Consider the following 24,748-nt stretch of genomic DNA (forward strand, 5'->3'; position numbering starts at 1 on the left):
CCTGGCTTTGTTCAATGAAACTGAATATGCCACATTAGAGCACAAGCAGATGATTACCAACAATGTTTATTGATGCTACCACTAAGAGAAAATGGCAGACTGATATAAAATAAAGAGACTTAGCAGATGGGATATTGGCATTTGAATTGGTTGAAATAGATTACTGATTTTACCCCAAACCTGCCCTTTTATGAACACTACTGTATTATCACTTGTTGTAGAACTGTAAATCATATTCATCCTTATAAAATTATTTCCTATTCCAACTCAGAGTATTTATTATTATATATGCAAACAAGATTTTATTATCAGGGGAATCTAATGCAAGGTTCCTTGTTAGAGCTCCTGTCAGCACTGACTTGAGACATCAGCTGCCAGCAGAGAAAGTTAGATTAAAAGAAATGTTTATTGTTTCTAGGCATCCCCTTAATATAAAACCAGCAAAAACGGATCTGCAAACATAATTAGACACATGGCTCTAATTGAAATAAATAGAATTAGAAGCAACATCAAGGAGCCTGCCTTTCAGTAAACTCCTGAGCAGTGCTGAGAACCACATGAGTCTGAAAAGGGATTTGGACAACCCAACTCAGGGGCAGAGCTCAGACCTGTCTTGAGTCTGCTAAAGACAAAATGCAGATGTAGCATAGCCTAGGATAAATGTAAGAAATTAGGGAGTTTAGGCTCTCTGAATGTGGCTCTAGGTGCCTAAATAAGGCTGTAAGGTCTTGCTTATGGTAATTCTCATGGACTCCAAGATAGTGTGAGGAGCCATGTGATGATTGATTAGTATTTTGGTTTTAACATTGAGCATTTTGTGCTATGAACATCCAGCAAGCCCTGCAGGCTTCATTACCCTTTGTTGTAGGTCAAGACATGTTCTTTACGTGTAGGTCACCAAAACAGTCCAGACTCATCAATATTTGTTCTGGAGGCTTTTTGTACTGGATATGGTTCTTGATGTATTTGAATTAACAATGACCCTTAGTACCCAGGATGATTCATCACAATTGCCAATGCATATTTATAGCAGCAAAAATTCATTCAGTGCTAGTCAAGGAAATCGTGTGTGAATTTAAGTCCAGTTGGCAAGGTAGTACAGTATCTGAAATGTTGGCTGTGCAGCAGCTGTCATTCTATGCCAATCTATTCTATCATACAGTAAGCAGGTGGCTCACACATATTGTTTTTACTACATATCATTTTAATTTTGCAATGTCTCACTGAAATAGGAAATGTGTGCTACTGATTTCAATAAGATTTTCTTTACTGAAGCCAGGAGAGCATGTTAATAGCATGCAGCAATTTACAGTGTAGTTAAAGTAATACAGCAGCTGGTGAACCTGTTTATTCCCTATGGCTGTAGTTGTATATCAGTCTTAAGTGTAGCTAATTAACTCCTATTCATTAGAGATTTTACATAAATTCAAGCAGAAAAGAGAATACAAGCCTCAAACAGTTTGTGTTCCTTCAGCACCCTTTTGTGATGCCATACTGCAGCAGCCCATCTCCTCTGGCAGACATGTGATGTCCTCAGGCCAGCCGAGGGGGACTTTGTGCTCTTCCGTGTTTCTGAGATTGGTAATTTTTTTGAGGGTTTAATCTGCTAAAGGAACTGTCTTTATTGTGATGCTGCATGCTAGCTGTTGTGTATGATAATGGTGCCTCCATGTATTATAAATAACATTCCTCACAATGCAGCCCTTTGGTGACTTGCCACTTGCCAGCATTAGTGTTTCTGTAGGTCAGGTGAGGCTGGCAGGGCAGGGTGTGACAGCGTCCCACTGCGGGCAATCTGAGCATCTCTGTGCAAAATGTTTCTGGTATTTTATGGTCACCTTGGCTTGCTTGAGTCTCAGGACATTTCTTAGCCTCATCTTATTTTGTTTGGACAAATAATGTTTTTCTTTTGAAACAAGCAGGAACTCCTACTCCGTTTTAGTTTCTGTTTATGTTTATGATTTTAGTTTCTGGATATTTATTGGCCTGGGAGAAAATATTTTTTGTCCGATTGCAACTTCTATTTATATTATAGAAACTTCTTGTAAGACATTTGCTTTTATGGAAATTATTGTTAATAGAACTGGTAGTGTATTCTCTTTTTTCCTCTGGTATTTGTTGGTTTGTTTTTCATTTAGAAAGGATATTGATAGAGCCCTTATTTTGGTAAGGTGTTTCAAAGGTGTATTATCTCAGGGGGTTTTTAGGTTAAAATAAGAAAAAATAAAAAAGCATGCTAAAATAACAAAAATAATTAATGTGAATCAGGAAGGAGAAAGAGAAAGAATAAAGAAATATACTATATGATATTGCTTCCATCTCTTAGATTAAATTAAAGACATGTATTTTGGCGAAGATGAGATTTTGCGTACGTGAGCCACAAGGCCATAATAGTTTACCTGACTTCTCCTAATAGTTTTTTCATTGTCCCATTCTCTTTGTGTTCACTTGTTCCTTCTCCTGCTCGCATGTGTTTGCTGAATATCTCTTCTTGCTTCCTCCAACTTTGTCTTGTCTCCTACGTCCTGCAAACTTCTTTCACTCTCCCCTCCTCTCTGCTGGAAATTTCTTTACTTTTCATGGCTATGACATGCCATCTGAGGCTGAATATCCATTTCCTCTGAAAATCACACTGTGGCTTTTAAACAGAAGCATTGAGGCTAAAGATGAGATCAAATGAAGGATGAACATCAGCCTCTTTTCTAAAATCCGCTATTCTCTACGAATCGCTGAAGTTCCATTCCTCTCCGTACCAAGCTGCTGGGCGCGCTGCTCGAGCAGCTCCCTGCAGTTGAGTCATTTGAACGCTGAGTGGCACTAAAGCCCACGGCACCGGCAGCACAAGGCACTCCAAAATAGGCCTTTCCCTCAGGAGGATGCAAACGACTAGGTAACACTGAGACTGATTTTTGCATGACTGGGAAGGGAGGTTTTGTACACGCAAACCTGTAACAGGCATATCCTATGTATCTTAGACGTGTTGCCTCTCAAGCTGCTTTTGAAGAGAAACTTATCTTAAGCTTTGGTAATGGATCATTCCAGAACTGCTGAAGAATTCTTCTGACTTTTTTTAAAATTTGTTGATCTTAATTCTTAGCTTCAGACAGGTGCAGTATATTAAAAACAAATCATTCTTCTAGAAGTCCTATGTTAATGTGAAATTAAATAGCTCAGAGAAAGCATGGAGAAAAGCCTAATACTGTAAGTACTGTTGGACAACCATTATGTTTTATTTAAAAATGACTTGTGATTAACCATTCATATTTTGCAATATCCTATGGTTCTGGGGAAATTTTTTATGATTTAAAGTTATCTGAGACTCAGCTTCTGTCTGCTGTAAAGGGACTATTTGATCAAAGGCTTTTTATCTTCATTCAAAAATAAATAGCTCCTACTTTTATTGTAGAAACCCTGTTTTTTTGACTACTCCATGACATGAATGATACATTCAGTTTTCTTGAGGTCAAGATCATCTGTGTTTTACTTGAACAAAACATCTGGGACTTGACCTTAGCTGCATTTTGTGTTTGACAATTTTTACTGGCGCTTAAGTCAGGGCTAGATTTGGAACTTGGCCCTCAATCACTGTGCTGAGGGTAAGACTAAATTCTCAGCTCTGACCTGAAATTCTGGAGGTGTAGTTGTAGTATGTGCTTAAAAGTGGCACTCTGGGGAAAACCATCAGTTTTAGGCATAGTGGGATGGTCTTGTTTCAAGATGTGACATCGATGCAGCAAACACATGAGGCAAATTAAACTAACTATAGAAATTGTTTCTATCCGTCTTCTTATTTTCCATCTTTCCCTATGACAATGCAGCCATTCAAACTTATCTTAGTGCACCAAATCAGTTTCTGAGCATCACATAGAATTGGTTTTGTCATTGAATCCTGTCTGAAGGGGGACAGGACACATTTCAGTGTCTTACTGTTTTTCTTACTCGATCAAACTTCAGTTATTGATTTGTATATACAAGTGTCATGCCCTATTAATTTAGTTACTAATCAGACTGTGTGTTACTAATTGGAATGGTACCTTATTTCTCTTCATGGCTGGCAGACACTTGTTAGCTACAGAAAGATTTTAAGTGGGCAGGGAGTGATGGTTAGTGGCATGCATTTTATTTTGTCACCTTTCATCTGCGCCCTGCTGCACTGCCTTGCTTCTTCACACCACTTTGAGGCAGTTAAGAACTTCTTCCATTTAAGTGAAACTGGGTCAGCTGGATAAGGCCTGGCATCATCTGGAAAAGTTAACAGTTTCCATAATTATCTACATAAAATTTGAGATGAAAACCCTTAACTTAATGTCTAAGTTTGAGGTGGGCTTGTAATTAAAAAATGTTACTGTGTCTTGGGTTGATTTTTATCAGGGAAGGGTAAACCAACTTCAACTTACTGCAGGGTCTTTCAGCTCTGTGTTTTGTGTTAGCTTTTTCACTGGCTCTGTGTTAGAGATGGGGAAGGTGAGACTTCAGAATTCTGCACCTGTTCAGCAGTATGGAATGAGCCTGCTGCACACTGACACCTCCTTTGCTGTGTCTGGCCACCAGCTAGCAAATATCACAAGCACAACCAGTGACCAATATGTTTTCATTGGAAACCTCCCATAATAATGTCATGGAAGAGCAACAGTTAATCTGATGTCTTGTATTCATAAACTGCAAAGGTTGTATGTTTTTACTGCAATTTGCAGTAATGAAAGAAAAAGCTGTATATATGCACACATATATCTATAAAAATTAATAGCTATTAAAATAATCTTGACTGTATGCAATGTCAGATGAGATTTACTGCAAAGACCCTTTGGTCAAGTATTCTGAACTTGTCAGGCCTCCATCTATGGTTACACAACCAACTTATTCTTGTAGTTCTGAATGTCATGATTCAGATAATTCACCAGTATATGGACTTTCAGACAAATACAGAATTGCCTTTTGACATGTCTCTAAAGCTCTTTGCTCTAAGGTCTGTGGCTTTGCACAGTTACCAAAAGCTGTGCAAAGTACATTTTGTGAATTGAGACAAGCTGCTCTTGTGAAGTCATCATGATTGTGTTAAATGACCAGAGATGATAGCCATATCATTCTGTGTTGGAGTTCTTAATGCTTCTTCTACAGATAAAATTTGGATAGTGGCTTCTTTCTTTTTTGACAGCAAATTCATTAGTAGCTGGAAAATCTTCCTTACCTTCCTTCTATTTAATATCCCCAGCAAGTGTTTACTACAGTGTGCAAGGTTTTCATATATTTAAGCCAGCTTGGTGATATGTTCCTGAATTGTCCTGCCTGGAAAATGGGCAATTTATTACAGGCACCTCACAAGGGAGAGAAAAATGTCTTCCATTATATTGTTTTTTACTTCCTGTAGGCATTAAATTATATTTTTTTCTGATTGATGGTAGCCTTGTGATTTGGACAAACAGTAGCAATCGGCTAAGGTGAAAATGTACTCACCCGAGGGTTTGTGCACAAAGGAAATGGCAGAACTTGTGACAATTGCTCACAAGGATATTTTGGCCTAGATTTACCTTTGTTATACAAGCTACTTTTCTTTTTATCTAGTAGTAAATATGTTTAAATTTTGTTATTCAAATTTAGTATTGAATAAAATATTAATCATGTATTGTCACACAATTTTTCTCATCATGGGGAAATGCCAAAGATTCCATGCTGAATTTGCTAAAACCCTTTTCAGTATTTTTTTGAAGTTTTTGAAGATGACTTACAGAATCATGTGGAAATGCATTGGTATGATCTTCATTATGTTTGCTCCCTTTGAATGTTCTCAAAACACAAATAATCATGGAAGATCTTACAGGGAATTGCTCATCAGTTAGGCTGTCATGGTAGCTATCAGGGCAATGGAAGTTAGACTAATTCCTCCAGAGAGGGATGGTTTACAGTGTGCTTGGTGCTACTGCAGTTTCCCTGCCATTTTAGTAATTTAGGTGTGGACTAGATATGATTGAGTGTGTTGCAGTGATATAAACAGAGTTACATTTTCTGAAATTACATTCTGAAATGAATATAGTAAAATATAAATTATCTCCAATGCTAGGAGCACTGGCATGCAAAAGAGTGCTCTTCCCCTAAACATGTTAACCTCCTGCAAACCCTGAGTGTGATTCAAGTTGTGTAGTTGTAGCTTGGTCTGAGAAACATAAGTCTGTATGGACAGAAAACACCTCTCAGTGTGGTAGGCAAAAGTGTTTACTGCTGAACATGTGCTCTTTTCATGAGGCTGAGCAAAAGGCAGCAAACTACAAGCAAACTATAGGTTTTATGAAAGTGGTCCCAGTATGATGCCAGAAATTAGAAATGTGACTATCTTACAGCTTAGACCTGCAAGATTATCCTGATGACCATTGATTCTTAGGGTAGGGCAAGACAATTTGTTCTCCCGAGAAGACTCTGACTTCTATGCACTTTCCAGTCTCTCTAAGTGCTTCTTGAGGTTACTGGGATCAAGACCTGCACTCTTGGTGTCTCTCTTCTCTTGCCTGTGATGCACTACAGCTTCCCATGACAGTTGCCTCTTTTTGGGAATGAGGACACTGGGGGGAAAATTGTACCATGGTCTTGTTTTGGTATGGACATGTCAGATTGGGAACCACAGGAGATGAGAAGCTATCTTTGTTCTTTTATCCAGTTTAGACACTAGTGTCCCACAGCGTCTGAGATGTTAAGCACAGTTTATGTCATAATTTTGGGGGAGGCTTTAATCAGCCCATCCCTGTTTTCTCAACACGCAGCCTGACGCCAAGGCTGAATTATGTGGCAGTGCCTTAAGGCATGTTTGCAACAGTGCAGTTGTCTCAGTGTGATATTTATGTTTGATGCTTCAGGTGGTCCTGATAGCCTCACACTTTCACTTTAATGTGTTTTCATGTGTGCAGTGGGAGTATTAGAGGAATTCTGAAAGCTTTAGTGGCTTCTGGTCCTGCTGGCAGGTGGTAAAATATTTCATCCGTGTCAACACATCAGCCATGATTTTTAGGAACAGGCACTGATTCCTCAGATTAGAGCATTGCTGGGTGTAATGCATTGGCTATAGAGTGGATTTGCAGCTGGGTCCTGACAGTTACAAATAATGGGGTATTTGCAGAAACGTAAAGACAATGCATGTACTAAATTGCATCTATCTTAAAAAAAAATCTATTAATGGTTTTAAACACTCTATAAATAAATGAGATACAGAAACCCTACACTCACTGTCTTAGAAGTCCATAGACATGCAGATAAGGCTTCTCAGAACTCAGACAGGAGTTCTATACTGCTCTGGTAAAAGTTAATATAAACCATTTTATCTATATGTTTAAAATCACAAAAAAAAATTCCTGAATATTGCCATGTTAGTACTTCTCAGTTTTCTCTTTATAATAGGAATTTCATTATTATATTTTTTCATCTCAAGGAAGAAAGTACAGGGATACTTGAGTTTAAAGATTCTTATCATAAGTTTTGAGCTCAGTCCTGTGGTTAGTGTGTTTATCTTTGGTCAAAATTGGATAAACAATTGGAGTTCAGACATTATGCTGCTATTTGTAAGTAATCTCTCTTTTTTCATGTGTAATGCAAGACAACTTGGAGCGGGTTACTCTGACAATGTTAGATGACTTAAATGTGGCCAAAGGTATCCGAGAAATTTGTGTGAAATCCTTTCCAAGTCTTTGGAGAGGAACAAGTACTCCTAGGTCATGAATCATCTTAAATGTTTACCTTAGGGATATGTGAGTTACTATACATGAGAAATGCCTTTTTCTGTATATAAAATATATATTTTTTTTTGTAAATTTAGGCTGACAATGCTGTAAGTATATAATTTGAACAGACAATTTGTTGATCTTCCTCTGTGTACTGGGGGCCCAAAGCCAGAGCATTTTTATTTCAGATGTGGCTTTCTGAGTGCCAAGGAGAATAATCCCATTCCTGCACTTGCTGGCTGTGATTTTGCTAATTCACCCCACAGAGCTGACCCATCCCAGGTACATGACTGCATTTCTTGCTTAAACTTCATGAGGTTTCTGTCAGCCCACCCCTCCAGTTTGCCATGAACTCTCCATAGGGCTCATTGTGTCCCACCATGGAGGTCATTGATGTTAAGCACTTAAAGCATTAGCACAGGATCCATCCCAAAACTGACTGGCTGGAAATGAGCATCACTTACACACTAACTGTCTGCAGCTGGGTTTTGAATCACTGATCACTACTCTTTAGGCCAAAAGTGTCTTCTTAATGAGGTGAAATTCTTACAAAACCAAGGAATTGATATCACTGGCTTCCGTGAGATTGGTCATTCAATGAAGATTTCACTTTCTGTGTCCCAGCTACCTGCCTACTGGGGAACATGGATGGATTTGTTCTTTTTACGCAATTTAGAAGCTCGGCTTTAAAGTATTTATCTTTAAAGAGAATAGTTACTTCTTTGTAGCTATTATTTTCAAATAGTTACTTTTTAAATTCTTGCTTTTGATTTGAGTTGGCTACTTCAGTAAGGAATGCACTTTCATCTCATAAACCCCATTTGACTGTACTGGAGCTCTGCCAGTTTATACCAGCTGCTGCTCTTGTGAAATGGCAAGCTAGTCAAGATACTGGATTCTGGATTTCAGGTAAGATTTTTTTGTCTGGAAATGTAGCATGTGGAAAAATAAGAAGGACATGTAATTCTATTTCATTAGTAGGTCAGTATAAACACAGCAAAGGTTTTCTCCTCTGTGTAGGGGGTTTGAGCAGCAAAACTGACAAAGGTGGTATTTTGAAACAAAAGAAGAGTTTGTAAAGCCAACACTGTCATCTTTATTAGTAATGCACTACATGTGGATCTAGTTTTTGTGAAAATCTAGTACAACACTGCAAATTATGAGAAAAGTAAAACATGCTTACAATGAAGAATTGACATGTGATGTAATTCTAAAGTATTTGTTTTTAATATCTTGTGTATGGCAGAAAGGCTGCTTTAAAGGCTGCTTAAAGAATGCCTGATTAGAAAGTATAGTAAATATGATTAATTCAATTTTATTTGGTATCTCAGAGATGGTCCAAAAAGAGGAGAAAATAATCTTAACCTGCTAAGCAAACTATGATACCAGGGTTGGGTTCCTGTTAAAGGTGATGGATAGAGAGGGAGCTAGATTGTCAGCTCCATAAATTACCTGTAGCACTGCTTTGATTTACTGAGAAACTTCAGGGTTATATGCAGTCTAGACTGGGATTTTAATTGAAATATTTATAATTTCTGTAGCTTTGTTTTCAAAATTGTAATTAAAGGATAATTTTCCATGCAGTTTTTTTCCTCCCTCCTTTTTCTCTATTTAGGTTTGAAGGGATTTGAATTAACTTTGTATTCAGAAAATCTGAGGAGGAGGTGGGTGCTTCTTCTGCCAGGAGCAATTGATTTAGCTAAAGTAGTGCTGCAAACAATCTCTTCAGTTGTCTGCAATTCAAGACAAAGCTGAAAATCCCAGCAACTGGTATAATGCATCTTACTCAAGATGTAATGAGAAAAATGGGTACAGCATGACACAGCTTAGTGCTTGTGTTTCTGGGACTAACACAGAGAGCTTTGCTGTCTTAGGTATATGTGTAAAATATTACTGTTCATGAATTTTACATAGTTATTTCTATAGTTTAATGAACACCTACAGAAAAGCTTCTTTCTGAGGTTTTGCCTTTGGCTCAATCACAGTAAGGCCACATGAACAGTCTGGTCTGTTACAGGGCTGAAAAATTCTCTGCTGAAGTGATCACAGTCTAAGGCAAGACAAAGACTATGACTAGGATTTAAAAGCTAAAATTACATATATGCACTTTGTAACATTTACTGTAGTATGTACTTGCAAATTTCAGATATTGCAAACAAACAAAACCAGGCAGCCTCATCCATCTCTCCAAATAACCATCATCTGACCCTGTAGATGCCCCAGTTAGGAGCTCTCCTCGTGGCACAATGCTTAAGGGAACACTCATGTTTCATGATGTGGAAAACGGGATGATCCCGAGCCCAAATCCCGGAGGTCTGGCTTCCTAATGCTGCACCATCAGGCCAGGCTTTGTAATGTTGTGGTGCTCCCATGCAAATTGGAAACTTCAGAGGAGCCATGACAGCAGTGCAGAGGATTAGGAGCAGAGAATTAGAAGCACCTTAAAAGAAGAGAAATATTAATACAGCCCTTACCTATATAAGGAAACAATTCCTGATGCCAGAGGACTTCTTTGCCTCTAAGTAAAACTTGTAGCAAAATCCAACCACTTGAAGCTCAGTCTAGATGAATGTCTCACATCTGTAAGATACATGTTTAGTTATAGTTTGCTGTTAGAGTAACTGAGCAAGAAACAATATTTTATGCCCCCCTTGCAGGTTTTAAATTAAGATAGCTTAATCTTTCTGAAGGATTATTTAGGTCAGTGACTAATCAGGGCCTGATTCAACACATTTTATTTACAAAGCAGGATTAAATGGATGATATGTCTGAGGAATTTCTTTCACTTGAAAAATAAGCCTAGAAAGAGTGGTTATCTTAATAATTAGCAAACTAATATAATGATTAATTACATGTATTATTTTAAGAGTCTCTAACACATCTTAATTTTAGTTTAGATTTTAAAATATTATTCTCTAATATTGACCTCATAGCAAAAGTCAGAGGCCTAGCTTTGAGTCAGAATACCATAAAATTCATGACCTTTGGTAGAGGATCCATTCTGGGGAGAAGTAAAAAAGTAACAAATATTTGGTGCTCTTTACCAACACAGATTGTCTCCCTGTGTCATGGGAGTTGTAGGATTGGGCTGTGGACACAGACATATTTCATTGGCATTACTTCTTTTGGCTGAACAATATGAGAAGTTATATTAGTGAAACAATTATTAGAGTAGTTCTTTCTAATTTGAATGCCAGTAGAAAAAAAGAGATTATGTTGCAATTGAAGACTACATCCCAATCAGTACTGAATCTTTTTGGATCATGTTTCAAATGAATTAACTTAGAGTAAATTATTTCAAGCAGAGTATATTAGCAAAAGAAAGAGCTGCTAAAGAGCCATTACCACTTTCCAATCAAATGAGAAACATAACTGAGTACCACCTGTCACAAAGGCAGTACAATGATCCAGATGGTTATTTATCTTCACTTAGGGAGGAAGAATGGAGAGAGGAAACACTGCTGCCAGAATGTATGTTTTTCCCCTCCCCCTTTTTACCTTTTTGTCAGAATAGTTCCTCTAATTACAGAGAAAAAAAATGTATTAGGAATAGGTTATATCGATGGGATGTTCCTCTTCATATGTAAAGATAGTTCACATCTTTATTTTAGCAGTATGAAATGGAGTTTGAGAGGTCCATCCATTACTATTTCATCTTCTATGGTCACTAAGACAAAAATAGAATGAAAAGGATTCTGACTGCTTGATAGTTATTTTGTTTCCCCCAGAAGCTTAGGAATTAATTTGCTGTTTTATTTGAAAAAGAAATAAGATGAAAATAATGAGCAATTTCTTAAAAGGTTTCCCTTCATTAAAGAAATACATTTATGATAAATATGCACAGTATGAGCATTCAAATTAATGTGTATTGTGCATGCATTTTATTTACCAGTGTATCTGAGTCTCGAGCTTAGGCAGGAATCAAGAGAGGGCAAACTGATCTAACCCCAGTCCTTTTTGATTCTGAATATTGTGTGAAATTGTTCACTATGTTGCTAAAATCTACTGGCAACCACATTAGGTCTGACAGAGTGCAGGTTCTTTTTGGAATTAAGAACATGCTGAAACTATTGGACATATATGTAAATGAATGAATTATGCTTCAAGCATATTTCTGCTGTGGGGACATTTTAAAGTAAATAGTTCTCATGTTCAGGTTTGTAACTAACAGCTCTGTGGAGTTCACTCTTGCTTAGCAGCAATTCCTACCCCACTCCATTCTGGTAGAGTGACATATTTTATGGCTAAACTGGGAGATGAGCCAATACTCCCAGGATGTCTTCCTAGAAGAGGAATTGTATTCAGAGAAATGGTTTAAATAAAGCATTTTTTAAAAATTATAGCTATATATTGATCACAAAACAAAAACTGACAGAAAGGTATGACAGTAAAAATGTGTGTGGTACTGGGCCAGTAAGTGATGCTAGGACTCTGTGATAGCTTTTATGTTCATATAAAAATACACCCATATATATAGAATCACTTACTATACCAGAATACCTTCTTGGGACTTAGGTGGAGGAAGCGATTCCTCCACCTTCCTGATGGAAGGAAGTGTTCTTTAGGCATGAAAATGGAATTTTTTTACAAAGACTTACTAAGAGAATATTGCAAGACCTCTCATGAGCATGAACTCTGATTGCTAGCTCTTCATTATTGCTGCTGCTTCTTATCACACATCTCTTTGTCTATTTTCTATACACAGGGCTATGTCAGTGATGCTCAAGACAGTGGGAATTTTTTACACCCCAACCCATTCTAATGTCAAGCCCAGATAGATGGGTAGATGCCTCCAAAATCTATGCTACATGCCTACAAAGTACTTTGAGAATGTTCTGAGCCTTTTGAATGTAATTCAGCTTATATACAAAACATACCCTTGTGAACAGCTTCTGAGGAACAAAATCTCTGTTCAATAGGGCTTAACACATTGACCATGACTTGAGAGAACATCTGAGTTATTGGCTTGCTGCAGGCTAAAGGGGCAAAAGGCAGTCTGAGGAAGGAGAAGAGTAAAATTCAACTTTTGTTGTCTTAAATTTCTTATGAAAGCTGACACCAGGCAGGGATCAGGTCAGTTTCTGACATAAAGTCAGAATGTTATTGAACAAGAGCAATATTTCCCCTTTTTTCCATTGATGTTAGCTTTAGGGGCTTTATCACTGTAAAAGTAAGTGTAGAAACACTCACTATTTCATTTATCCAATGCACTAGAAAAATAGATAAAGAAAAAAAATCAGTCTGATATAAATATGCCACAAAGTTATTTATTTTTTATAGCACATCCTAAGTATTCTTAATCTTACAACTTAAGTGTATCTGCATGTCATGATTTCACACCTGCTTTTGTGATGAAATTTCTCCAATTATTGATGATTTGAGAACTCTCTCGTTTTTTAACCTTCATGTACAAAAGATTGAAAATAAAACCTAGTTGTGTACTAAAAGTTGAAACTGGAAATTAAGCCTGCCCAATTTTAACATTTCACAAATTTAAAGCTTATTCTTTTGGGAAAAGAAATGAAATTACTACTGTAATAGAGTAATACTAACAAAACTGCTGTATGTGGAAGAATGGCTTACAATCAGATGCAATAGTGAAAGAAGCCAACTTGAAGTAAGGGAAAAAAGAATTCAAATTCAATTATAAATCAGCTAGAGAATAAATACTACTTTCTCTTAATGCACTTTTTGGTGTGATATACTGCTATAATGTTACAAAAAATAGCTTAGTTATGTTCAATTAAAAACAGAATTTTCAGCAAGGTCCTTTCTGTTCTGCCACTTTTGTATATGCAAAGCCCTCGGCTTTGGAGTTCTGGATTCAACATTTTGGACCTTTGTACTGAACCACGTTTGTCACAACTGCCAAAAGAATGACTTGCACTTTGACTCTGGCTATTAAAGTGTGGCTTTGTAGCTATGGAAGTCTGTGGTGGTTTTATGTATGTGAAGCAAGACAGTACAGAATGATTTGGAGAGGTTTGTTATTTAACTGACTTCTTCCATATTTCATATATTATTCCATAATGGTGAACTCCTGACTGTAAAGCTCTCTGACAAAAAACCTTTGCAAAAACAATTACATGGCTGATCCTAACTCTCTTTTGATGGTCCATTCAGTAACTCACTTGTAACTCCTCAGCGTGGTGCTTGTGGTCTTGGTCCTGTTTTTCACTGTGAAGTGCTGGGGAGCAGTGTCTTGTGCACAGCATCTGAGTTGGTTCTAGGCTTTGCATTTATTAGATGTGTCTATGTGGATGAGTGTGTTTTGAGGGAATATTTTATGGAGTGAAAGATGTAAATGCCATTGAGCTTGGAGAATTGCAGTACCTACTGAAAAAATGCTCTTGCACAAGCTTGAAATATTTAGGCAGAGAAGACTAAGGTACTTATACTAATATTCATTGAAATAACTACCTGTAGACGGAAAGCTTTTGGTCTTCCTGATTTCACAGGCGGTATATTCAGATTAAATCTATTTTCTTTAAAGGAGGAAAATCGCTTTTAAACACACTCTTTTCCAGCTTCATCATGACTTTCACAGCTTAATTATAAGCTCCTACAAATAGGGTGTTACTGAGCAAATGCTGACACAGCCTTACCTCTAGTGACCTGAATGGCCTCCTGTGTTAATTACTGTAGATCTGTAATCATGTTATGAAAATACACATCTCACCTTTACCCCAGAACCTGGACCATATCTGTTGACTGTCTTTCTTTACAGTGTTAAATGTATGTGTGACCTTTAAAGAGCAAGTTCTCAGTTGTAACTCAGAAAAATAGTCCCCTTCTTTGTAAGAATCAGCTTTGACTCCCCTCTCCTTCATGCTGCTCACCCAGCTCTGTGTCTTTTTTGGCTGATGTACAAATAATTCATCCTGGAAGATCTCTGGGAGACTTCAAGAACATGTCCCATGGCAGAGGAAATTAATCAGATTTAGTGAAGCTGTTTATTGATCTACTTTTAGACTGCAAAGGATATCCAAAATGTAGGGCATGGCCTGCTGCTTTGGCACGGAAATTAATTTAACAGGGAGAAAGAAGTTTACTTGCTAGTTTATTTTTCATAATCAGATCTCTCTCCATTTTGATTTTTATGCACACAGGTTTGGATGGGCTTGTTTCTTTTGGAGGATACACTGGGAAGTGACAAAAATATAAATTCTAGCTCAGTTGTTTTGGTAGGCAGTGTCGCACTTGTTCTTAGTAGTACAAGTACTGTGGGGACTCAACTTCTTATTCCCATTTGTACAGCAAATTTAGGCTTTGACAACTGTTTGCATAGCTTGTTGGGGTTTTGGTATAGCTGAACCACTGAGATGCAGAACCAGACAGACAAGGAGAAGCCAAATATGTAGCAGGCTTGAATGATGAAATTGGGTGAAAAGAGGGTAAGACTGATCAACCCTATACTGAAAAATATGGTATTCTGATATGTTTTTGATTTGCAGGTAGAAGGGGATGGTGGGATTATCATAGTGGGGAGAGGGACAGAACTCTCTTTTGAAGGTGCTGTTTATAACTAAGGGTCAAAGTTGGGCAGGACCAAGTGAAGGGTCACTGTTTTCTGGTACTCTTCTGGTGCTGGCTAAATCAAACCTTGCCCCAAGCACTGAAGCAGCAGTGCTGGGGAGCCTGCGGCTGCTGCTTGGCATAAAGCGCTCAACTTGAGCCGTGTGTGGTGTTTTCTGTATTCTCACCCGGCGGCTAGCGGGGCCCAGTCCCTCCGCTCCCACTGCAGCGCCCGCGGGTGCCGGTGTGCAGGGGCGAGGCGGTCCCGGCCCTGTGGCTCTGGCGGGAGCGGCGTCACCCCGTATCCCGCACCCTGCATCCCTCACCCTGCATCCCGCTCTCCGCATCCCGCATCCCGCTCTCCGCATCCCGCTCTCCGCAGGTGGCTCCGCTCCTGCCCCCCCGCGCGGGGCCGGCGGAGCGCGCGGCCATGTGACTGGCGCGCGCTTCCTGCCTCCGCGCCGCCGGATCCGCGGCGGGAGCGCGGCGGGAGCGCGGAGCCGGGAGCGCGGAGCGAGCCCCGAGCCCGGCGCAGCCCAGCGGCTCCCGCAGCGCCCGGGGAGCGCCCCGGTCCGCGGGCGGCGGGGAGGGGGCGCCGCCGCAGCCCCGCCGCCGCCGCCGCATGGAGACTCAGGACCAAGGGGCGCAGATGGAGCCGCTGCTGCCCACGGTACGGCTGCCGCAGCGCGGCCCCGGCCGGGGGGTTGCGACGCGCCCCGCGGGGAGGCAGCCGGGGAGGGGGCGCGGGGGCCGCCTTCCCGCCCGCCCGCCCGTGCTGGGCACCGCAGCCGATTTCTCGGTGCGTGGGGAAACAGGTTGGCTGGCTCCGGTGCCGGGCCATGCCGCGGCGGCGCCAGGACGCTCGGGGACGGAGCGGTGTGTGTTTGTTCGTGTGTGTACGCGTGTCCCTCCGGGGCAAGCACCCTGCCCTCCGCGCCCCCGCCTCTGGCATCCCCTTCCTCTCGGTACCCCCTCTCTTCGTGTTCCCCCGCCTCCGACGTCTCCTTTCTCAGGCTCTCTTGCCCCCATGCTCCCTGGCGGTGGGGCACCTGTGGGCAGCCCCCGCGCAGTATCCGCCGGTCCCCGGGCTCCCCGCTTGCAGCCCGCAGGGGGATCTGCTGCGGGCTGGCACGATCTGCAGGGTCTGCCTCCCGCCGGATCCCGGGCTCTGCTGCCGTGTCGCAGTCCCTTGTGCTCAGCTGGTGAGCTGGGGGTTATTGTTGTCCTCGGAGCGCCGTGTGGCTGCACATCTGCGGCTGGGCAGCCTTTTCCGTGCAAGTAGGAAAGAGATCAGTTGATGGGGGGCTTTTAACGTCGTTAGATCTGTAGGGACCCATTTTCCTGCCAGGCCTCCCCCAAACACAGGGTTGCAGACACACAGAAGGTTTAACTGTGGGTGTCTATCTCGATCTCATACTGAGATTCTGTTTGCGAATGGTGGTTCCTGCCTTGCACAGGAAATCTGTCTGGGGCAAGGAGAAGTCTCTCATGTACGTACACAAGTGTCTGACTGAGCGTACACATCCCTGTCAACACGCTGCATAGGTCTGTAGAGGCTTTGCTGCTCCTGAAATGGCTGTGTGTTAGCACGGCGAGCTGCACAACGTTGACAAAGCTTGAAAGAGACAAGTCTCAGCTGCTGCAGGTTGATGAGATGCGCTCGTGGCAAGCCCGTTTTTCATAGGGTCTGTTCCCATCATCTGTTGACGTGGTCCATTTTGCAATCAGGTGGCAGGTTGCTACACAGTGTGAGGTTATCTCTGGCATCTTCTTTCTCCTTGTGGCAGGGACAGTTTTTTCCTATTGCTTTCTGGATCCCTTTTATGAATCCTCCTTCCTATTACTGGCTGCTCTCTCAGTTTCTGGCAGTGGAGTAGAAGGTCCTGTTGCTTTCACTGACAGACTGGCTGCCGAGTTCCTTTCTGTAGAGAGACAAATAAGCGTAAACCAAGTTTCCATCTGTAGTTCATGATAGTGATTCCACTGAAGGCTTAGTCCTTAGTGTTTCACACTAATGCAGCAGTCAGTAGCAGTTTTGCTCTTGCTCATACCTGGCTGTGTGCTAGTCTCACTTTGTGGACGTGTGTTGTCTCTGTGCGATGGCCACTGCACAGGGAGCCAGAGGAGTCAGCTTTCAGAAAGCACAACGTGCAGGATTGCCTTGAGCCGTCTGGCTTTAAATTTTGTTCCTCCAGGGCTGTGCCCAGAAAAAAAGGCTGTTGCTGTGGTTGAGAGCACCAAAGAAGATAATATTTCTTGTGTGCTGATGAGGGGACAATTGTCCCTTGTTCCCTCAGGAGCCCTGCCCTGGTGCAGTACCTTCTCTGCAGAGCTGCAGGTCCCTGTCCATAGAGCTGCAGATCAGTGCTGTTGCTTGCTACCTTTGTGTCCTCATTCCCTCCTCCATTTACTACAGCTGATTAATTCAGTTATATTTGCTTCAAGTGGGGACAGGAGACTTCTCCATGTAATATATATATTGTGGCAGGTACCCCTGTCCCCTCTTACTCTCGTGGTTTCTGAGAGGGCCTGTGCAGCTCAAAACACAACATTGATTTCCTGCCGCAATGATGGCAAAGGCAGAGATCTTTCCAGATTTCTGGTTCTGGTGATATTTTCTCTGTGTGTCAGGTGATAAAGTGTGTGTTTGTGCTGTGGCAGTCTCAGCCTGGCTGCTGTCTAGGGCCCTGTAAGGCAGAAATGCCTTTTGCATGGTGAGAGTCTTGTACCTGGAGTCATGGCAGAGTTTGGGGAACAGGAATAGGTGTGAACTAATCATTGCTAAGCTCTGTTAGCCTGGGAGCTAATGCTGTGACATACCTTTAGAGGACCTGTGTTTTGGAGATCATCTTGGCTGGAAACAAACAGAACAGGAATGCAAGTTCTAAGATGAATACAGGTCTGTTCCCAAGTGTTGTCCAGTCCAGTGGGCTCTGAGTATGATGAAAAAGGCTTCTAGCAGAGCTTTTTTCCTCAGGGGTTAGTTTGGGGGCTTTGCTATATGCAAGTTTTTGGTTTTTTTTTTCTTTTTTTTTTTTTTCTTTTTTTTTTTTTTTGGTAACACATTATATGTTTTAATTGTTATTTCTAGTAAGAGGATTGATAATGTAGTCCTTTATTAATTTTATCTACTAATGATGCCCAGAGGTAGTAAAACCTCAATAAAATTTCTCACCAAAGTCTCATAGTCTGTACAAAGTTGAATTTACTTTTATTCGAGTCATGTGTTACTGATTTATTATGCAAGTTTTTAATTGAAAACCCCAATTCCTAGCAATTTGAAAACTAATAAAGTACATTGTTGCCTGTGGTTCTGAGGAATTAAATAATTTTGTTGGCTGTTTCCTATCACTTTTTTTTAAAACAGGTCTTATACAGAGACAATAGCCTTGTTAACAGTTGTGCTAATGTTTTTTTCTTTTATTTTTGTGCAGTATGGACAAATTTTGCTGGAAATTATTAGAAATCTATTGCTAATTTACAATAAGTGTAATATTGTATAAATAAATTAAAAAAAGAAAATTGTTCACTTGGAAACAAATTGTTGAAGCTGCTCTTGGAAATGCAAATATAGTCTTAATTTGTATTGTTCAGTACATATACTAATATGGTAACAAAATGTATGCTTTCAGAATAATCTAGTTATTTATTTATCAGTCATCAAGTATGTTTTTTTCAGCGATTATTCAGAATGCTTTAAATAGTTGTGAGTAATGGAAAGATTTCTGAGTAGTCATCATTTGTTTACAGAACAGGGGAAACAATCTGCAGACCTCCACAAAGATCTTCTGTTGATTTCCTAACAAAGAACTAAATATTGCAAGTTTGTTGAGTACATGTATGGAAATTATTTTGAAAATTGTTGCTTTATTGGCAGTTTATTCATAGCACAAGTTGTTCATATTTGTTCCTGTAGATTCTGGATCTCTCACATGCAAATCAAAATTGGTGTTTAAAATAGGGTTGTTATTTGGTAGAGGTTTGATATTTTGCCTATAAAGAGGATGTATAGACGAAGCACAGATATTTTTGCTAACTATTTTTATGTTTGGATGTTGTTTTCCTGTGTTTTCTGAAGGCAACAGTAAAACCCATGTATGGAAAGGGAAATTGACTTTTTCCTTTCTAAGTTCATGTTCTCTCACCCTCCACATTCAGTCTTAAAATTAAAGAGCTATTTTATTGTATTTATTTGTTTATTTATTTTAAAATTAATTGCTCCGATCTGGTAGATAGCAGGCCTTAAAGCACAACGTTGCTGAGCTATATGTGGATGCTGCATATGCATGCACTACAGTGTATGATGTATCTGCTCTAGGTAAGACAGTGTTTGTATCAAGAGCACTCTTGTGCTGCTGCAAATGGCACACAGCTATTGCTGCTTAGGACTCTGTATGTGGGAGAATGGTATAGCAAGATCTTGGGAAGTAACTATTTTTAATGTAGCAGGTGAGTGTGGGAAGCTGCTCACACTAACAGGCCAAATTCTTTTGCTTTCGTTAATGCTGAGTGGGACCTTGGATGAGACTTGCAGATGAAATGTATTGCTCATTGTGAGAAGGGGTGTCAGAGCCTGACCCCGAGGTTTGTGTAGCAGTACTCATCCCCAGTTCACTTCTCCAGAGTACAGCATTATGGCAACACTTAAGGCAAGTTTATAGAGACTGCAGTAATGCTGTGATTCTTCTGAAAAATACAGAGGCAATATTACATTTTCAAGACAAGAGTGCTGAGATAATGGCAACATTGAAAATAAAACCCTAAAACTTAATTGCAAGTATAAATTTAGGACTGAATTTCTGCTCTTGGTCTTTTCTTACTGCCTGGTTCCGAATTCTAAATGAAAAGAAAAAAGAAAAATTTTCCCATAAAATGCTGGAAAGAAATGAAGTAACAATCACAATCACATATTTATTTAAGCCCCTCCCCAACTTCCCCCTTATATTTGCCAGTGTCGCAGTTAAAAAAAATACATCTGGATCATGTAGTGTTCTCTGGTGTTTCTGTTTAAGAGTAATTGGCAACCTGAGACGTATTTGCACAAAAAAAATACCAAACCAATAAACCACAAACAAACAAAACCGCCCAAAAACCAGAAAAAGACTACTGTGTTGAAATCATTGCACCTTAATGCATCTATAGCTTGTTTGATTTCTTCCCACAAATTCTACCCTTTAAATATATGCTTTCATTTTCTTCTGTTGATCATTGTATCTTCTCTACTTTTTCCTTTGGAAAAAAATATAGAATGCATTCTAAAACAAAATACTTCCACTGACATCTTTTAATGCTTCTTAAATAAGTAATGTTTGCAGTTTCAACGGTTGAGAGGATTTAAGTAGGTGAGGGAATACTTAATCCACTGTGAAGTGTCTTAGACAATTAGTTGTGTGTCTGATATGAGAAGCGAAAGCCATAGGCATTGCATGTTCCTTTCATAGGTTCAGGTCTGCCTTGCAAAAAGCCCAAATATTGAAGAATTGTATCTACCTGGCTCTTTTTGCAATAATAATGCCATTTTGATGTCATACAAATTGATGGAGTGCTGCATGTGTTCACACAAATTTCAATGTTGGTGCAGTTTAAAAGTTGTTCTCATGAAATAAAAAAAGCATAGCATATTTAAAGATAATTAAATCCACCCTTGTTCTACAAGGTTGTTTATTAGGATAGGCAAGGTGAAAGTTGGAATAGATGATAAAGGCTATTGCTAAAAATAGGAGAAATGTCTCAGGGAAAAAAGTTACAGGGTAAAATGAGGGTAAATGAGGTGTGGAGTTTTGTGCAAACTTGGAGAATCGAGGGCATTTTGGCTGACTGGTATGAAAGGCAAAAGGGAGCTGACTAAATTTCATGGGCAAAGAAGTGTAGGGACAGAAGCAGGAAAACCAGGGCTTTTGTCTCCTTGTACAGCAGGCACAAAATAGTACCTTGGATCCTGAGTCTTCTCTGTCTTTGCCGATTTCCCTGTTTTCCTACTTTGAGCCTTTCCACTTTGTTTAATTAGGTATTTATGAGATATCACAAAGTTTATAAATAAATACATATGGAAATTTAGTGGAGATGTGAAAGATAAGGTCAAAATTTGCAAGATCTCAATTTTAATCAAACAGAACAGGAACTTGCGGCAAGAAAACTGGCGCAGTAACATATTTAGAAGAAATTAAGTCTGCAAGTTACATGAACTAATATTTGGCATTTGCAAGGTATTAATTGATTAGTGCAGTACTATATGTGTATTTTGAGAGAAGAGTAGCAATTGTAGAACAATTCAAAAAGAACAAAAATGATCATGGGCCTAAAAATATGAAAGAGCATTTTAAGAAACTGGGATTCCTTAGCCTGGAGACATGTTTGGTATGTAATACTGATGTGAAAAGGATCAACCAAGGGAAGGGATCCCTGACCAAGGGAAAGGTTATGGGACAATTTAAAAAGCATGTTAAGGAAAGGTGTCTAATGGTAAGAGTAGTGTACTAATGGGATAAATTAGTATTAATTTACTAATAATGTAGTCTGGTATGTTCGTGGAATCTATTACCCATCTGTAGGAATAGGTAAGAGAGTTATTGCTGCTTTAGACCTCAGAAATGAACTAGAAGACCTCACAAGATCTCTTCCAGTCCTATCATTCTGTGAAAGGATCTCACTTTTGTCTTTTTGGCACAAGTATGTTATAGATGGATGAGAGATTAAGTGCAACCTAAGGAGAAAGAAGTAGTTTTTCTGGATTATATATGTTGATACCCTCAGTTAAGTGCACCGAAATAGTGAATTTACTATAAACATTTACATTTACTGTAAACATATTCAAAGAGTATCTTGCAATGATAAATGCTCACTGTGGTTCCATTTTGTTCCAAGCAGGTTTTAAAATCATAAAATGAAACATTATTTATTAATTTGTGTCTTCAAAATGACAATCTGAATTGTAGACTTTTCAGCCTTTGTGGAATCCTCTTGACTTTTTAAAGAGTGTAGGATTCTGTCTGCATTAGTGGGGCTGCAAATTTCCCTGAGACGAGTTACTGTTACAGCAATTAGATGTGACACTCAAAAATGACAGAAAAGACTGCATGTTTGTGAAGATTTTGGGGAGAGATTAAAAAAATGCTGCACCTTTTTCTGGAAACTTTTATTTATAGTAGTTAAAATGCTTTAAATTCAAAATACCCTTGATCCGAAGCCACTGTTTTGAAGAATAGTTCCAGATACCCGTCACTAGCAATTGTGCTAAATTTTTTCTAGAGCCATTCATAGTCACTGAAACAATGTAAGGATGGAAAAAAGACCCAGCTCTGCTGTTAAATCCTGTCAAGAATGAAAAATAGGTACTTAAATTGTAATTATTCTGGCATACAATGCCATTAAAGTTGAGAGCAAAATGCCATGTCTTTTCTGGAGAAAAGATGGTAGGTACATGTAAATTTCCCTTTCAACATATGAATATACACGGGGTTTTACTTTAGAGATAAGCATGCAAAAGCAAAAATGTGATTTCATGTAAAATCTGAAAACTTTTGAATTCTGAATACCACTGAAAACTTTATGGTGGTTGTGTGGTATCAAGGATGTTCATAGTGTTGTAAATATGATTAGGAAATAAAGGCACAGTGAGGGAGATTGTGTGTCAATTTTAAGTGCTTTAGGTGGTTTTTTTCCAGTGGTACTGACTACTTGTCTTGATAGTTTTTCTTTATAAAGTCAAAGAACAGCATACACAGGGGAATAAAATTATTTTCCTGCTATACTCTATAGTGTGAAGAATGTAACAAAAATTAGAATTCCCTGTTGCTTGTGGGATAGAATTTGTCTACCTTTGAATTCATGAAAATGTGATAACCTGTATCCATTTTCCTAAAAATGCATTAAGCATTTCTTTTAATCATTTTTGTGACCTATTTAAGTAGCTACCAAAATAGAACCAGAGTGTCCCAGAACAGTACATTATCATGTCATCAGAAGGAATATTATATGTACTGGTATTTTAAAAGAATTTATAGAATAAAATTAGTTCGCTTCTGTCCTCTCATCCCCGACTCTGTGCAGCAGTTGCTGCCAGCCCTCTTAATGCTGTTCCTCAGAACAACTTAGTTTCCAGTTCTTTTGAGACTATTCCTACTTTATTTGAGGCTTGTAGGTTTCCAAGGTACCATCACCACGGCAAATCTTCATGCAGTATCTGCAAGTCTGCTTTGGGCTGAGATTCTAACATACTTTACTTTTTTCAGTAAATTTCATGGCCCATATTATCCATCTCCTTCAATTGGTGTTATCCTTTCTCTTTATTTGAAGAGAAGATAGAAATGCTCAAACATAAGAATTGACTAACTATAATTGTCTTTTAGAAAGCTTCCACTTTATTATGTGTTTCTTCTTTACGACTATGCTAAAGTGAAATACTTAACTATGTCCACTTTTTTTTATTGCAGTCTTATAATTGCTTTTGAAATTAAATGTAGCAATGATCTGTAAAAGCACTCATAAAGCTGTGTTTCATAATCATCTAAGAATCTTCTCATGAAAATTCTAATAATAAGTGAATTCCTTGTTTTGGGAGAAGCATCTGAGTGATTTCAGATTAGGTGAATATGTTCTCAAAAATAGCATTGAGCAGTGCAGAAGCCTTCATGCTTATCCTCACCAATTACAGAAAAGGAGTTTTTTGTGTAGTGATCTGCCTGGATTTCCCCATCAACATCAAATGTGCCTCTTGCTTTTGGAATAACCCCTCACTCTCAGTCCTCATCTTGTAGGGGAATGGATTGAGAAAAACCTGCTGTGGAGTATACACTGAAAACTCATAACTCACATGATTTTGTCTAAAACAACACAGGCAGAAAAAAACTTTTAAAGGATCTTTTAAAGAAAATGCCACATTCAGCTTTAGAGAGGATGAAATGTTTTTAGTGATCTATAGTTGGTTGTCATTTGATTGTGTTCACTTCAGTTTGTCTTACCTAAAAGTTCAGGGCTTTGTGTCTGCTATATCTGAATTGATTTGCTTTGGCCAGCAAATATGTGAACATTTTTTTCTATTTGCCAACCTATAACCCCAGGAGATGAGAGGTATCTAAATGTTAGGCAGTATTGCCCAGAGCAACACAACTGCAATTGCCTCAGGAGTGAAGACCATTTGAAAAGAAAAAAGTAACTCTCCATGAATATTTGTGAATTTTTTCCCCCAGTTCTCTGTCCAGTGCTCGCCAAATTTGTGCAAAAATAACAGAAGTATTTTTCCTTGAAAAATACCAAGCTGCTGAAGATTGTGCATGCTTTACCAAAGAATGCTGCTGACAGGCCAGCTTGTGGAGGACTAGATATTTTTGAGAACTGTACCCATGATGAAGGATTTGCCTTGGACTAACTTCTGCTACAGGAGCTGTGTTCCCATTAGCAGATATTGCGGGACTGTACATGGTAACAGTATTAGAGCTTGCCCCAGTACATTATAGCCAAAACCCACCAAATCCTAAAGCTACCTTACCCTGCCTCCCTCCCCCAAATTTCTCCATAAATGTTAAACTTGT

At 39.3% G+C, this 24,748-nt stretch overlaps 1 protein-coding gene across 4 annotated transcripts in view; it reads left to right on the plus strand.

Moving 5' to 3' along the window:
• The window catches only part of SLC4A10 (solute carrier family 4 member 10), a 170,122-nt gene that overhangs the window by 4,230 nt on the left and 141,144 nt on the right, over positions 1-24,748 (plus strand). The window contains exon 1 of one of the 4 annotated variants that reach the window (XM_085584312.1): positions 15,731-15,888. The exons of 1 other annotated variant lie outside the window; for it this stretch is intronic. In XM_085584312.1, the coding sequence (XP_085440438.1) occupies positions 15,841-15,888 (48 nt within the window). In that variant the 5' untranslated portion in view covers positions 15,731-15,840. Of the gene's footprint in view, positions 1-15,730; positions 15,889-24,748 lie in introns of those variants that run through there. 2 more of the 4 variants (XM_085584314.1, XM_085584315.1) reach the window with 2 other exon arrangements.

This window comes from Lonchura striata, chromosome 7 (assembly GCF_050655825.1).
Source record: "Lonchura striata isolate lonStrDom1 chromosome 7, ASM5065582v1, whole genome shotgun sequence".
NCBI classification, from domain to species: domain Eukaryota; kingdom Metazoa; phylum Chordata; class Aves; order Passeriformes; family Estrildidae; genus Lonchura; species Lonchura striata.